General features: G+C 50.0%; 1 protein-coding gene across 10 annotated transcripts in view; it reads right to left on the bottom strand.

Annotated features, from left to right (window-relative positions):
- EXOC6B (exocyst complex component 6B) overlaps positions 1-16,509 on the bottom strand; it is a 270,625-nt gene that overhangs the window by 199,008 nt on the left and 55,108 nt on the right. For all 10 annotated transcript variants that reach the window (XM_086891657.1, XM_086891661.1, XM_086891662.1 and 7 more), the window contains exon 6: positions 14,528-14,732. In XM_086891657.1, the coding sequence (XP_086747783.1) occupies positions 14,528-14,732 (205 nt within the window). The remainder of the gene's footprint in view (positions 1-14,527; positions 14,733-16,509) is intronic.

Below are 16,509 nucleotides of genomic sequence, written 5' to 3'. Positions count from 1 at the left end.
TGCAATTCCCACATTTCCCATGGCTGCCCCTGGATCCCTGGGAATGCCCAAGGCCGGGCTGGACATTGGGATTGGATCCAGCTGGGATCCTGGGAGCTGTCCCTGCCCATGGAATGGGTGGAATGAGATGGGATTTGCTTTTCCTTCCCATCCAAACCATTCCAGGATTCCTTGGCCCCAGATGGGCAAAGAGCAAAGCAGCTCCTGAGGGCTCTGCAAGGCCTCAGAACAAAAAGCAGCAGCAGAGAGGGATGAAGGTGGAAGATGGGAGCAACTTGGGCTGCAGCCACCCAGAAATCATCCCAAATCCCTTTCCATGGATTTCAGGAAGCTCCTCTGCATTCCCGCAGGTGTTTCCTCAGCAAACCCTCCGGAGCCATCAGGACTCTGCAGGAGCAGAAGCCTCAATCCCGCACCAATCCCACCCTTGGAATTGCCCAGGGTGAGCAGCCCAGGAGCCCTGACAGGGATTAACCCTGTGGAAATGCGGAATCCCTTCCGTCCCCGCCGCAGCTCCGCCATCCCCGGCGCCCGCCCGGCACCGGGACGGGATTTGGGATTTGGGATTTGGGATTTGACCATTTCAACTCTCCACAGTGGGCGTCTGTCTCGCTGCACTAACAAAGAATTCCTCGGGAAGATTTCGGAAACAGAAGGATTATTCAGCCACCCACACACAGGCAAAATTAACCAGTCATGGAAATTCAAGATAATAAATGCCATAATTTTGCCTTTAACTTCACAAATTTTTTTTTCTTCCCCCCTAAAAGTGAATGTTTCTAATTTATGGAGAGAGAGAGAAAGAGAGAGAAAGAGAGGGGGGAAAAAAAAAAGAATAAAAAAACCCTTTCATTACTTTGTTTTTCCATGGATCAGAACTCCCCAAATATAAGGAATTAACACGCTAATGTAAACAGCCGTCTGCTCGTGGCGCTGGAACAGATTTACCCAGGCACTACAAAAGGCTGCCCCTCGCTGATTACCAGCCCTGACTGCAGGCTTCTTGCACAAAAACAACCCCATAAAGCTTTTTTTTTGTCCAAATGAGAAAGTCAGGCTCCCTTCTTTCCCCAGAAAAAAGCCGGGAAGGATGAGCTGCACCTCCGGAGATGACGGGAAGGACACGGGGAGCTGGAAGGGACGTGGAACCTCCTGCTCCAGCCATGGAGCACCAGGCTCTAACACAAACCAGCCAGGGATTCAGGAGCTCCAGAGCTGCTGAGGGAGCTCCTTAAGGATTGGAGGCTCCTGGATTTTGGTGTCCGGGCAGGACCAGCCCCAGCAGTGCAGGCCTGGAGATGCCACAGCTCTCCAGCAGCTAAGAACAAACTTATTCCATTTATTTCCTTCAGCTACAGCATTCCAAAGGCTCCCCTGGGCTTCCCACAGAACCAGAAAGGTTGGGAAAGCCCTCTGAGGTCATCAAGTTTTGTCCAAATACCCCATCCCCACCCAACCCTGTCCCAAAGTGCCACATCCACTTGTCCCTGAACGCTTCCAGGGATGGGGCCTCCAGCCCTGCCCTGAGGAGCTGCTCCAGTGCTTGACCACTCTTCCAGCAGGGCAATTCCTGCCCAAATCCAGCCCCTCCCCACTAATCCCTTGGAATTCACCCTCCTGAGAACCCAAATGTGGCCAAATCCCATGTGACACCTGCCCAAGGGACACAGCAGCCCCTTGACTGCAACCTCCACCTGCTGCACCCCACAGCAGAGGATTCCCCTGGGACACACTCCTGCCTTTCCTGCTTCCCTTGCTCATTCCCTGGAAGTGCTGAGCAGACTTTTTCCTTTCCTTTTTCCTTCTTCCTTTTTCTTTTCTCCTTTCCTTTTTCCTTCTTCCTTTCCTTTTTCTTTTCCCCTTTCCTTTTTTCATATTTCTTTTTTTCATCTTTCCTTTTTTCATCTTTCCTTTTTTCATCTTTCCTTTTTTCATCTTTCCTTTTTTCATCTTTCCTTTCCTTTCCTTTCCTTTCCTTTCCTTTCCTTTCCTTTCCTTTCCTTTCCTTTCCTTTCCTTTCCTTTCCTTTCCTTTCCTTTCCTTTCCTTTCCTTTCCTTTCCTTTCCTTTCCTTTCCTTCCCTTCCCTTCCCTTCCCTTCCCTTCCCTTCCCTTCCCTTCCCTTCCCTTCCCTTCCCTTCCCTTCCCTTCCCTTCCCTTCCCTTCCCTTCCCTTCCCTTCCCTTCCCTTCCCTTCCCTTCCCTTCCCTTCCCTTCCCTTCCCTTTCCCTTCCCTTCCCTTTCCCTCTCCCTCATTTTTCAATACTGAGCCAAGGGAAGAGCAAAGCTCCTGGATGAGACTGGAAAAACAACAGGAAAAGGAGTTGGATTCTCACAGACATCAGGAAGGAAGGAGAAACCACCTCAAGAACGGCCATGGGATGGTGTAAAACAAAATAAAACAAAATAAAACAAACGCTGGCTGCCACACAAAGCCCAAGTTTGCCTCCAAGCCGAGGCCTCCGGGCTTCCCAACCCCAGCCCCCTTCGCTCTGCCCGTAACCCGAAGGGAGGAATGATTTCAAAAATGGTTTTTACAAAAAAAGAGAGAAGTTGATTTAGTTGGAGGAGTCGGGGAAGCTCAGCCCTGGATCTCCAGTGGTTCGGGACATAAGGGATTGATTGCTCTGGGTTCAGCGTTCCTTGGGCCCCGGCTGGGATAATCCCTGTGGCTCCCAGGCCCCACTGAAGTGGTTTCCAAGAGCTAAATCCTTGGATCAGCCTGTCAAACCTTGGGAAAGCTCTGGGGAAGCCAGGGTGAACACGCTGGGAGCGGGAGCCTGCCCTCCAAACCCCCGAGTGTGCACACACCAAATTAAAATCGCTCGGCGACAGCCCCGAGCTGCGCTCCCCAAACCCTTCCCAAAGCCCCCCCAACTTCCCCACAGCCCCTTCCAGGCAACCAAATCCCAAGAGGAAGGAAAATCCCGGGTGAAATCTGATTTCTAAGTGCATTTAGGAGCAGAGTTATTTGGTTGTGATGACCAAATCGCTCTTTTTCAGCACAGGAATGTGGTCGAAGCACCTCCCAATGGGAATAATCCTAAATCCCAAATCCCAAATCCCATCCCCAAAGCTCGGCTTTTCTCTGGGAATTTCTCTGTACCTGTGCACAAACCTGACCTGCCCAGCTGAAATTCCTAAACGAGGGCTTTGGAATGCAAACGAGGAGTTATTGGGGCACCAGGACCAAAGAAAATCCCAAATTTCTTGGCCAGGAGCACAATGATCCAAGCTGACCCCTCATGGCCAGAGCAGCTCCATCAGGCTCCTGCTCCAGGAAGATCAGGAAAAAAGGGATTCCTGCAGTTCCAAGGGATTTCCTGCAGGTTCCTTTTGGTGCCAAGATGGAAAAGGAGCTGTGGGGACTCCTCACCTGTCCCATCCCTGCTCCGGATGTTCCAAGGGACACACAGCTGGCAAATTCCCACCAGATCACCCCAAACCTGACACTGCAAAGAACCACCAGGTGAGAGGGGACACAAAAACTCAGCTGTCCACACCAAAACTCACAGACTGAACTGTTCTGGAGCCGAAGTGAGCAGCTGCTTCCACCTCATCCCAAATCCGTGTCCATGAATATCCCATTCCTTGGGTGTCGGTGTCCATCCGCCAGAGCAGCCTGTGGCCACCCCAGAGCCCCCAGCAAGGGGAAAAGATGGAAAAAAACCTCTTAGAGGGGCAAAATCTGCAGTGTTTCCTACAAAAAACTGTCATCCATCCCTAAATATTCCACGGGGCTGGAGCAAATCCAAGGGGATCCCAGGAGCTGCCGGGCTGATCCGGAATCCCTGAGCAGAGAACGCTGGGGTGGCCCCCGAGGACAGGAATCACTTGGGAGCCTCTCCCAGGGGGAATGGGGCAGGAGAAAGGACAAAGGGACACCAGCTGTGACCCCAAAACCCGTTCCAGCTGGCTGCAGGAGGAGGAGAGCTGAATAAATAACGGAGAGGTGGCCTTGGAAGAGGTGGTTGAGAGCCCTCCTTCAACCACTGCTCCCTTGGGAATTCTCCAGGAGTGCCCAGGAATGGGAATTCCATCCCAATCCTCAGCCATGGGCACAACCTGGGGGTGAAGAGGGAGGAGGTGAGCGTGGTGTTCCCGCTCCAGCCAGGTCCCAGCACGCGTTCCCCCTGGCCCCTGGGGATGGAGCTCTCTGAGCCAAGGGGGGACCAGGGGATGTTCCTGAAGTTTCCCTGCTCCTGGAGCCTGTCCAGCCTGGAAAAACTTGGCCTTTCTCACCCCACCCCCCATCCAACAGAACCTTCTGGAAGCTCTCTGTTGGAGTCTGGAATACAGAGTGTGTGCCCTTGTTTCTGATGGTTACAAGATCTAGAAAAACACTTCAGATTGTATTTCATATAATATGAAATTCATGAGCGTGTTTTCATGCTGATACATGAAAATAAATGTTAAAGTTGGATGAAAAAAGCTAAAAGTGTAAGTGTGTAGATTAGAAAGTTTTTTTAAATCACTGGGTGAAAAAGTTAGTTTAGAGAACAGGAGACAAGTTGGAGGATTTAGGATGTTGTCTCTTGTCCTTCTTCTTTCTTCTTCATGTTCTTCTCCTGGAGGTTTTTAGGTGAGTGATTGGACAGAAAATGCCACAGTGCTACACACAGGTGATGAGTCATTGGGTCATTAAGAAAAAAAATATACGTGTCTATTGTTAATTGGGTAAAAATAGGTATACAGATAAAAGAACTGCGTATTTCGAGGCCATTTTGTGCATCAAACACAAAGTGAGCCACAAGGCCTTGTTTGTACCATCAGAAGAAGGAAATGTACCAAATTACAAAGATTAACCTTGTGTAGCCAGCCTGGAGAGACCTGTTAAGTTTTGGGATCACCTGTTAATAAATAAACATGAGAAACAAGATTCTAACGAGCTCGGGAGTTTTCTTCAAATGATAAGAACTGAGATAAGCAGAGCTCCCCACCAGGGAGGATCCCAAAAGAATTCAGTCCAAAAGAGGCTGAGGAAATCCAAGAATAAAAAGGAAAAATACGAAAGAGATGCAGCAGAAACAGAGAAACAGAAAAAGGACTTTTTAGAGAAAAGTTACACTCTCCAGCTTCCACCAGAGCCGCTCCTGAGCTTTGCAGACACATCAGCCTCACCTTGAGAGGCAGAATCCCTGCCAAGGCTGCCAAGGTTTGGGTGAGGATCCCAAAAAGCAGCAAAAATCAGCAGGAAGCATCTCCAAAGGCCACAGCGCTCTGTATCCCAGCCCAGGAAATGTGGAAGGCATTAAAGCCTCACTTTCCCTGGGCAGAGGGGGGACACGGACCTATAAACAACGCCTGGGAGGCATTTCAGCAGCTCCAGCTACACAGGGGCCCTTTTTTACGATGATTTTTTGAGTCAATCAGAAATCGACGGGGCCAGGAAGCCGTAAATTCGGCTTAAAAGGGAGAAAAGCAAATAAATGCTCAGAGGGAGGCGGGGGTGAATAAAAATAAAAAATAAAAATAAAAATAAAAATGGGAATCACTGAAAGCTCCCAAAGCCTTGTTTGTTTGTGATAAAGCTCAGCTGTAGCCAAGCTGTCCCAGCCGGGCTCGGCCTGGTGACGTTTCCCTGCGGTGGCACCGCGGGGAGCGGCCGGCGAGGGGGGTCTGTCAACATTTTATCACCAAAATCTGCTCCCGGGGCTGCAGGAGGCACAAAAACTCCTCTTCCTCAGCCTGGAGGCTGCTCAGGATGGGAAAGTTCTGAGTCTGGGATGTAAAAACCACAGCGTACGCGGCGGGGTTTGGGAGCGGGGAGGGAACGAGGAAACGACCCAAAATCCGGAGTTCTGAGGGGAAAATGTCTCCCAAAAAGCTCTCTGGGATATATGGAACAAACTGGGGAGTCCCAGCATGGATATCAAGGATATTATGGATAAAATGAGGGAAATAATCCAATTAGCCAACAGCAAACTCATCCCCGGCCTTATTTCTGTGTAAAATTAAACTGTAAAGGCTCCAAGGTGGGCAGAGCTTTGCAGAGAAAATCCCTGGAGAGCAGGGAGAGGAGGAAGATGGGATTCATGGAATGAAGACAGAGCCTGCCTGCAGTGGTGGCCAGTCCTTGGCCACAATCCCACTGCAGGACCGAGCCCCGGCGCCGGGGGACACCTGGGAGCGCTCCCGGATTCCAGAGGCTCCCATAAAACAGGGAAGAGCCACGTGCACCCTCCACAAATCCCATCATCCCTCCCCGGGGGGGTGGAATTTTCTTCTCCTGCCCTGTGGAAGAGCTAATCCGAGTCTCCCTGGATGGGATAAATCCGCATTCCAGGACAGTGATCTCACGGAAGGACCTCCCCATCGGAGGCCCTGCACACAAAGCTCAGGCCATGGACAGGAGACTTCCAGCACCTTCCCCAGGGTGATCCCAAACTTCCACCACCAGTCCTCACCCCTCCCTGCTGGGCTGCAATTCCCAGATTTGCTGGGGCTGCCCCTGGATCCCTGGGAATGCCCAAGGCCAGGCTGGACACTGGGATTGGATCCACCTGGGACAGTGAGAGGTGCTGGGATTGGAATGGGATGGGCTTGAGGATCCTTCCCATGCAAACTGTTCCACCTGGAGAAGGGAAAAATCCAGGGAATCTTCAGAGCCCCCTGCAGGGCCTGAAGGGGCTCCAGGAGAGCTGGAGAGGGACTGGGGACAAGGGCTGGAGATGCTCCCAGCCCCAGTGTCCAGCCTGGCCTTGGGCATTCCCAGGGATCCAGGGGCAGCCATGGGAAATGTGGGAATTGCAGCCCAGGCAGGAATTCCTTGCCAAGATCCCAGCCCAATCTCCCCTTTCCCACTGGAAGCCATTCCCTGGCTCCTGGCCCTGCAGCCCTTGGCCCCAGTCCCTCTCCAGCTCTCCTGGAGCCCCTGCAGGGACTCTCAGCATTCCCTGCATTTTGCCCTTCTCCAGGGGAACATTCCCAGCTCTCCCAGAGCAGAGGGGCTTCAGAATCCTGGAAGCACTTCCATGACCTCCTCAGGACTCATTCCAACGGGCCCACTTCATTTTACTTCATTCCAGACTACGAGATGCCTCCAAACCGAGCAGACAGAGGGTCGAGGCTCCTTAAGGAACCTTCCAGGCTCGTGTCTGGTTTCTGAAGCCCAAGGAACAGCTCCTGCCCCGTTTTTCCAGTGAATTCTGCAGCGGGAACAGCTCAGGTGTGCATCCCTGGCCCCCACAGGAGCTCCCCTCCCAAAGGGGATGGGCAGTAGCTGCACACACGAGCTCTCCCAGCTGCAGCCCCGACACCTGAAACCCCCGGGGTGGGGGCCAGAGCCCCGCTGTAAAACAACCCAGCGGGCACAGGTGGCTGATAAAAGCCCCCTTTAACAGCCACACTCGCAGGAGAAATTTATAAGAGTGAGCAAAGCTCGCAGCCTTTTAATTGCATGTCAAACGCTGGGCTCCGAGAACTAAACCAGATTCCCGGCAGGCTGTGCCAAGTGCTTCCAGATATTCCGTGTCTGGAGCGGATCCCGCTGCTACCAAGGGGTTAAAACTCAGCCTCGGAGGCCAGGGAAGCTTGAAGGCAATGCCACCAAGCCTGAAGGAAAGCAGAGAAGGTTTCTGCCAGCTTTGTTCCAAATAAAAGGTTATTAAAAACAGCCCCAGCCGCTGTTAACAGGAACAGCCCGAGCAGGAGACGTTTACAAAGCAGCTGAACTTGTAAATAAATGGAATTAATACCCAGCAAATTCCTTTGATCCACAGGACACGAATTCCCTTTCCCTGCAGATCTGCTCATTAATAGTTCCATGTTCCACTCGTGTCACTCGCCAGCGAGCCTGAAGGAAAACGCTCCAAGCCACAAAGATATCTCCAGTTTTCCCAGTGCCACTGGATCTCTGGGCACAAAGACATCTCCAGTTTTCCCAGTTCCATGGATCTCTGATCACAAAGAGATCTCCAGTTTTCCCAGTGCCAGTGGATCCCTGATCACAAAAAGATCTCCAGTTTTCCCAGTTCCATGGATCTCTGATCACAAAGAGATCTCCAGTTTTCCCAGTGCCAGTGGATCCCTGATCACAAAAAGATCTCCAGTTTTCCCAGTTCCATGGATCTCTGATCACAAAGAGATCTCCAGTTTTCCCAGTTCCATGGATCTCTGGGCACAAAGAGATCTCCAGTTTTCCCAGTGCCAGTGGATTTCTCATCACAAAGAGATCTCCAGTTTTCCCAGTGCCACTGGATCTCTGATCACAAGAGATCTCCAGTTTTTCCAATGCCAGTGGATTCCTGATCACAAAGAGATCTCCAGTTTTCCCAGTGCCAGTGGATCTCTGGGCACAAGGAAATCTCCAGTTTTCCCAGTGCTAACCAATTCCCAATCCTAAGGCACAGGTGAGCTCGGATGGGTCAACACCCGCCACCAAAACCCAGAGACTTCACATGAAAACCCCGTCAGCGATCCACCAAATCCCACCTGCCCCGAAAATACGGGATCAGGGAAGGGCCTGGTGCTGCTGGAGCTCCATCCTCCCTGCTGGATCCCAGCCTTTCCAGCCTCCCTGAGGAGCCAGGAGTGATGGAGACCCCAAAGTGAAGGCACGGGGGGGGTCCCAGCTGTCTCCTCCCCATCCTGCTCCAAAGAGCCGGGAAAGCGCCGGGCGGGCCTGGAGGAACTGAAGGATCCTCTCCCTGAAGGGAAAGTCATTCTGAATTCCCAGAGATGGGAATGGAAGGATACGAGGAGAGGTTGGAATGACCTGAGCCTGTCAGCAGAACTTGGGGGTTTTGCAAAAAGCCTTGGAGGGAAGGGAGGCCTTGGGCTGCTGCGGGATCCCCTCGGGGGCTGCGCTCGGTCCAGAGTGGCACGGGAAGGGCAGGCAGCTCGGTGCTGCTCCCTGAAAACGGAGCCAGCATTCCCTGACAACAGAACAAACATTCCCTGAAAATGGAGCTGCCATTCCCTGAAAACGGAGCCAGCATTACCTGAAAACAGAGCCAGAATTCCCTGAAAACAGAGCCAGCATTCCCTGAAAATGGAGCTGCCATTCCCCAAAAACAGAATTGTCATTCCCTGAAAACGGAGCCAGCATTCCCTGAAAATGGAGCCAGCATTCCCTGACAACAGAACCAACATTCCCTGAAAACAGAGCCACCATTCCCTGAAAATGGAACTGCCATTCCCTGAAAACAGAGCCACCATTCCCTGAAAATGGAACTGCCATTCCCTGAAAACAGAGCTGCCATTCCCTGAAAATGGAGCCACCACTCCCTGAAAGGTGAATCGCTATTCCCAGAAAACAGAGCCAGCATTCCCTGAAAATGGAGCCAGCATTCCCTGAAAATGGAGCTGCCATTCCCCAAAAACAGACTTGTCATTCCCTGAAAATGGAGCCAGCATTCCCTGAAAATGGAGCTGCCATTCCCCAAAAACAGACTTGTCATTCCCTGAAAATGGAGCCAGCATTCCCTGAAAACCGAACCGCTGCACCCCAGCCCAGCCCTCAGCAGGAGCCCATTCCCATCTCATTAACAGCCCCAGGGTGAACTCCCTGGGGATCACTCAGAGCCCCGGGAAGGGCTGGACAAAGCTCCTGGGAATTCTGTGCCATTCCCAAAGGGGCTGTGTTTTGCTGGAGCATTCCCAAAGCTCCAGGTTCTGCTGGACCAAAAGCCAAACTGGAGCTCAGGGGCTCCTGGGGGGTGGCAGCAGCCGGAGTTTGGGGGCACAGCTGGGACCTTGGCACAGCATCCGCATTTTGGCAGCTCCAGGTGAGGACCTGGAGACTCTGAGCTGGCTCAGAGCACCTTGGCTCGGGAATGGGATGGGATTTGAGGTCTCTTCCCACCCAAAACATTCCCTGACTCCACCTCTGTGGGACACCGGGAATGCTCCCAGAACTTCCTCGGGTTTCTCCACATCCCCAGAGCCCCAGGGCAGGAGCAGTGCCCAGCTGGAGAGCACGGAGAGATCAAACCCCTCCACGTTACCAAAAACACCCATGGAATTTTAAAGAGGAGGAATCTGGGAAAACCCAGTCTGGTTAAAAGCTTTACGAGCAGCCACATCACGACGAGCTGCAGAATTTATCACCCTGGGCAGCAGCATCCCGATGGGAGCAATTCCCAAAGATTTTAGAGGCGATTCCATCAAAACTCAAAAAATTGAGTTTATTGTGGGGTCAGTCTGAGCTGCCTCAGCCCCAGAGCCACGGGATCCTGGTGCTCCTGGGAGCAAATTCCCAGCCCTGGAATGAGAACCAGGAAAAATCACGGTGCCCAACCCAAAAATGCCAGTCCAGGCTCCTCTTTCCCAGCTAAAATCCCACAAACACAACGGCAATTCCTGACGGCTCAAAGGAAGGAGCAAGGAGCGCTCCTGCCTCAACTTGGCGCCTTCCCTTTGCCTAATTATTAATTATTAATTAATAATTCTATCACAGGGGTTGGAAGTCGTCCAAGGCCAGGCTGGATTTGCTTTGGAGCACCCTGGGATGTGGAAGCTGTCCCTGCTCACAGCAGGAGGCTGGAATTGGATGATCTTTAAGACCTCTCCCAGCCCATTCCATGACTGGAAGATGAAGGATTTATCTCCAACATCCCTGGGATTGAACAATTTTAAAAGGTCTGGAGCACACAAAAAAGAGCTGGGCTGGCACGTGGCTGCCCTGCAGCTGAATTTGGGATGGCCAGGGAAGGTGGATCCATGGCTGGGACCCCCCAGGCCCCGCGGCCGCTCCTCGCCTGATGAATGAAATGAAATGAAATGAAATGAAATGAAATGAAATGAAATGAAATGAAATGAAATTAAATTAAATGAAATAAAGTAAAATAAAGTAAAGTAAAATAAAATAAAATAAAATAAAATAAAATAAAATAAAATAAAATATAAAACATTTCATGATGCTGAAATAAAAAAGGCCCTGATTGAGCAGTTTCATTCCTGAGGTCATCAAAGGGATGCCCATTAATTAATGAACTTCCTATGGAGCATGAATTCTCGACGCGGACTCAAAGGCACAGAATTCCCGTTAAATAAACGGCGGGACCTTCCCAGAACACCAGGAAACGGAGAATAAAAAGCTCTTTTATGACAATAAGCACATTTGCGCTGCAGTTCTGTGATGTGGGAGGGAGCAGAGCGAAAGCACGAGGAAGGGCAGGGGAGCAGAACCTGCTGAGATCTGCACAAAGCCCTCAGCACCTCCCCAGATGTGTCCAGGACTTCCAGACGCTCCCGGTGGCTCCGGCTGCTTTTCCCACCCATCCCGGCCCCGCGCGGCTCCCGTGGCGCCGAGGGATCGCGTTTAACCTCAAGCTCCTGGCCTGACACTTCACTCCAGGAGCCACTTCAAAAACCCTTCCCAGCTCTCGGATCATTCCCATCTCCTCCCACTCCTTTTTCCCGTCGTTCCCCTCCCGTCCCATCCCTGGCACCGCTCGAGGTGCGAGCAGGGGGTGGCAGAAGGTGACAGACCCCACAAAACGCCACCTCCCTCCCCTGGGCTTTCTCACACCTCATCTCCAGGGGAGAAAACCCAGAGGTCCCAAACTTCAAAGGTTGGGCTTGATGATCTTGGAGGCCTTTCTAGGCCTGGATGGATCCGGGCCGGGGGGACGGGAGCAGAGGCTCGGGGCAGACGCTTGGGGAGGTTTTGTCTCAAAAAGCTTCCAGAGCAAACAGCAGCGGCAAGCGATGGAGCCCCTGCCCGGAGAGGGCTGCTCAGAGCTCTTAAAATAACACATTTCAGGGCCAAAGCTCCATGAAAAAATAGCGGGGCCTTCCAGAGCCGGCTGAGGCTTTCATCCGGCGCAAAACACAGAATCCCCTCCCCGTTTTCCTCGAGGAGCTTCTCCAAGAGGTTAAAGTGAGGATGTTGAGGGCAGAGCCCGGCAGAATTCCCGCTGCTCGTCCGGCTCCTCCTTGCCAGCAGGAAGGGGATGGCTGGGAACAGAAATTCTGGGAGTCTGGAAACCAGGGCACCTCTCCCATCCATCCCTTCTCCCGTGGGACGCAGCACCTCGTGGCTTGTGGGAGCCTCTTCCCAAAATCCTGCAAGCCCAAGTCCCTTCCCACCTCTGCAGCCCCAAGGATGCATTTCCTCCCCTAAGACTTTAATATCCCAGGCAGATGAGCAGCAGGAGCAAAGATTAAGAAGGTCTCGTTCCTAAATTCGGCTGGAAAATCAAATTCCTGCTTCCCAAACCTGCCCAGGAGCAGAAACCCCCATCCCATTATCCCCACCCCGCCGTGGAAATCCTCCCAGCCACCGCAGCGACCTTTCCAGAGGCTCTCCTGCTGCATCCAAGCCTGGAAAACTCCCATTTTTTAATAACCGGCCTTATTTTGACTTGTTAAGGCAAACCCCCGGAACGGGAGCTGGAAGCAGCGGGAAGTCCAGCTCCGAGGGCGCCTCTGGAAGTCCTGGGGCAGGATAAATCCCGGCCCCCGCCGAGCAGGAGCTTCCAGAGGCTCCCAGCCTTGGCACGAGCACAGCCAGCCCACGTGGCAGGGGACAAATCCCAGCCAGGGCTCCGTGACCTCTGGAAAAGGCAGAATGCTGCCGGAGCGGGGACGGCACCGGGACATTCCCTGCCCGGGAGAGGCACCGGGATCCAGCTGAGCCCAAACCATGCCCACGGAGCAGAAGGGTTCCAGCATCCCCCAGAGCCCACAGAAGTCAGGGATGAGGAGGATAATTGGGAAGGTGACCCAGAGCGCACCTTTGGAGACATCCACCCCTGAATTTGGGCAGGAGCAGCCAATCCCCACCACCCCAGAGCCTGCCCGGGTTCTCCAGCTGGGAATACCGGGAGGAGGAGGAGGAGGAGGAGGAAGGGCTGGAATTGGTGAGGAAACCCCAGGAGAAGCCACAGGATTCCCTGGGAGCCAGAGGTGGAGGAGGAACGGAGCCCCAGGAGCAGGAGGGACGGGAAGGATGGGAAGAGAAGCGCTGTGGGTTGGGAAGGGATGGAAACAAAGGTACAGAAGCTTCTCCAACCAGAAGAGCAAAAAAGGTGCTGAAACAAAGGGAATTTCTCCAAATTTTTCACCTAAAACCCACAGACGTGGCTGGATGCCCACATCCCTCTCATCCATCAGCACAGAGCCAGCAGATTGGAATCCTCTCCCGGAATCCTGAACATGGAACTGGAAACCACCTCACACCTCCAGCCTGCGACGGAGGATTTACCCCTCAAATGGATAAAAATCCTTCAGGGGATAAAAAAAGAGCAAATAATTCCAGAAACTGTTCCCTGCATTAAAGACACCACCAGGAAATGGAACTCCTGCTCCTCCCCAGCCACAGGGACAGAGGAAGGACCTTCCCGAAGCTCTGACTCCACAAGGAGCTGAAGGAGAATTCCTGTAGGGAATTCTGCTGTAGGAGTCGCTGCCTCAGGTAAATCCAGCACCTGGAGCCCTCCCCGGCACATTTGGATGCACATCTGGACCAGGAGGGGTTTCTGCACCTTCAGGAAGTTTAATGTGAATAAAAAGCGTGCTGAACTCTCAGGTGCCCCTCCCCACAGCTCCAATCCACGAGGGAAGGCTGGGTTTGCTTTCCCAGGAAACCAGGAAGGAGCTGGGAAAGGTAAAAAGGTGCAGAACTCCAGGGAATTAAATTAATTCACAAACTCCTCAAGTTGGGCTGTTTCAGAGGAAGGCTGGGGTTTGTAAGACACAAAGCTGAATTTGAAATTGAATTCAAAGACACAAAATTGAATTTGAAAGACAAAAACTGAATTTGGCTCTGCCCATAAACCCAACAGCAGAATCCCACCAGCTCCTGGAGAATTCCAGCATTCCCAGGATCCATCTCCAGAGGAGAAGGATCTCAGTGCCATGGCAGGAACACCTCACTGGAACAAACCCTCCTGGAGAGCAGCTCCAGAGCCCCTCTGAGCTCTGAAATCCCAATATTCAGTGGGAGTGGGAAAGGCAATTCCCGATTTAAGGCGCATCCAGGGATGTTCAGTTCATCAGCTCATCCCTCCCAGACACATCCACCGGGAAAGGGAAAGGCAAGGGAGGCACAAGGCAGGTTTGGGTGGGATTTAAAATCAGTTTAGGAGGTGAAATTAATGGAATTAATTTATTTATTAAAATTAATTAATAAATAATTAATTTTTTTAAAATGAAAATTAATGGAATTGCAGTGCTCAAACTCTAACTCCGTTATCCCAAAACCAGGGAAAGAAGCCAGTGTCTCTGGGTGTCCCAGCAGCACCAATTCCCTGTGCAGGGAAATGGAAAATACGAGTGGAAAACGGGAATTTTGGGGAGTTCCACCCCCACCTGCGCCTCCCAGACTGCCAAGAAACCAAGGAAAACTCCAGCTTGGAGAACCCAACCACACGTGGGATCCTCACTTCCCAACGGCCTAAAATCCAGGATAAAACTCGGGGAGCAACCAGGGAAGGAACAACCATTCCTCACCCACTAACAGAATTCCAAACTCAACCCCCTGCCTCGGCTTGGAAAAGCAGAACTTCCAGGGAAAGGAGTGAACCTCTTCCCAAAAAACGGGTGATTCCCATCGAATTCCCGCCGAATTCCCGCCGATTCCCACCTGTTTCATGGCGGTCTCTCCGATCTTGTCCGAGTGCTTGCGGATGCTCTCCAGGAAGTCCTTGAGGTCGGACATGGAGAGCTCCTTGATCTCCTGGCGCAGGCGGGGGATGTTGTCCAGCATCACCTTGCAGAAGCGGTAGTGGCTCACCTGGGGCAGGAAGGTGTGCTCCAGGTGCTCCAGGGTTTTCAGGGCCGGGTAGTGCCTGCGGGATAGGAAAAGATTCTAAAATCTAAAATCTTAGAAAATTCAGAGATTTAGAAAGGAAGTTAGGTTTGGAAAGCCTTGGGAAAAGCAGGTCCTGAGAAATGTTAGAAATCTTGCTAAAGATCAGGTGAAACTGTACCTGTGTAATCAATATATGATAAATGATAGAATTGTTAGATGTGATTAGATATAATTAATATAATTAGATATAATTAGTAATTGTAACATGAGGAACAATGTTAGGGGGCTGGGGGGGATCAGGAGAAATCCATGCTTGGGTAAACACAATGCTTACAATAGAACAGTGCAAGTTTAATAATTAATATGTAAGTTGTATAATTATAGAGTATAAAATATGTCCAACTCAAAACCAAATGGGGTCAGATTTGGGTCTGTGTACCCCTGACACCCAGAGCTCTTCAATAAAGCACCTCCATATCATCATTCTGTGATTGTGAGTGTTCCTGAGCGCTGACAGCGGGAGCTCAGCGGCGTTCCCGGGACGCGGATCGGCCGGGAACGCCGAGCCGGCGCCTCCCAGCCCGTCCCATCAAATCTCATCCAGTGAAAACTCCTGAGGAAATCCCGGAGCTGGGAATGTCCCGTGAATCCCACAGAGTGATGAGCAGTGCCTGAGTCGTTAGTTAATTAATTAATTAACAGCCACAGAGCCTGCAAAGGCCCTGGAGGAGCAAGCTCAGCTCCCTTTCCCTGTGGATTCCAGGATCCGATCCCATTTTCCCCCTCCCAAACCCCACCACAAGCAATTCCCACCCATTTAAAAACTGGATCCAAATCCCAGCAGATCCATTTCATTCCAAGCTCCTCCATGTCGGAACAACTCCCTTTCCCCATCCTAAAATCAATATTTTTTACATTTTGTACATTTAAGAATGCATGGATAAAAAAATCCCTGTCCATCTTCGGCCGTTCCCGATCCAATCTCATCCTCCTTTCCTGCATAAAAGCAAATTTCGGATGCCAAATGGGAAATGGAGCTTGGAATTTTGTTTCTCCCAAATGCCCCCCCTGTGGGAAGTGGGGATCCATAGGATTTGCTGGAATATGGAACCACCTAAAATTCAAGCAGAGCTCTGGTCAAGAGGCAAAAATAATTAAAAATTAACCACCCAGGAAGCATTAAGAGGGTTTAATAACATAATAAAAATATATATAATAAATAGGGTATTACTATTATTTATATTATATTATATTATATTATATTATATTATATTATATTATATTATATTATATTATATTATATTATATTATATTATATTATATTATATTACATTATATTACATTATATTACATTATATTACATTACATTATATTATATTATATTATATTATATTATATTATATTATATTATATTATATTATATTATATTATATTATATTATTTTTGCTGTTGTTACTATTATTACTATTATTATTATTTCTATTATATATTATTAATATTAATACTTCTATTATTATTTCTATAATTTCTACCTATTGTAGATTTATGTATTATTGTTAGTATTATTATTTCTATTATTATATCTATTGTAGATTTATATATTATTATAATGATATATTATATTTTATACTTTATATATATTACATATTATTAATTTATTTATTAACTTAATATAGTTTTAGAAATATATATCTATATACAAATATATATAATTTATATATAAAGTATATATATAATAAATAAAAATATAATTTATAAATATAAATTTAAATCATAATTAAATTATATAAAAATAATTATTATATTATATATTT

The sequence above is a fragment of the Cyanistes caeruleus genome, chromosome 5 (assembly GCF_971803275.1).
Source record: "Cyanistes caeruleus chromosome 5, bCyaCae1.hap1.1, whole genome shotgun sequence".
NCBI classification, from domain to species: Eukaryota; Metazoa; Chordata; class Aves; order Passeriformes; family Paridae; genus Cyanistes; species Cyanistes caeruleus.
The sequence above is the reverse complement of the archived record's forward strand: the minus strand, read 5'-3'. Positions and strand labels throughout refer to the sequence as shown.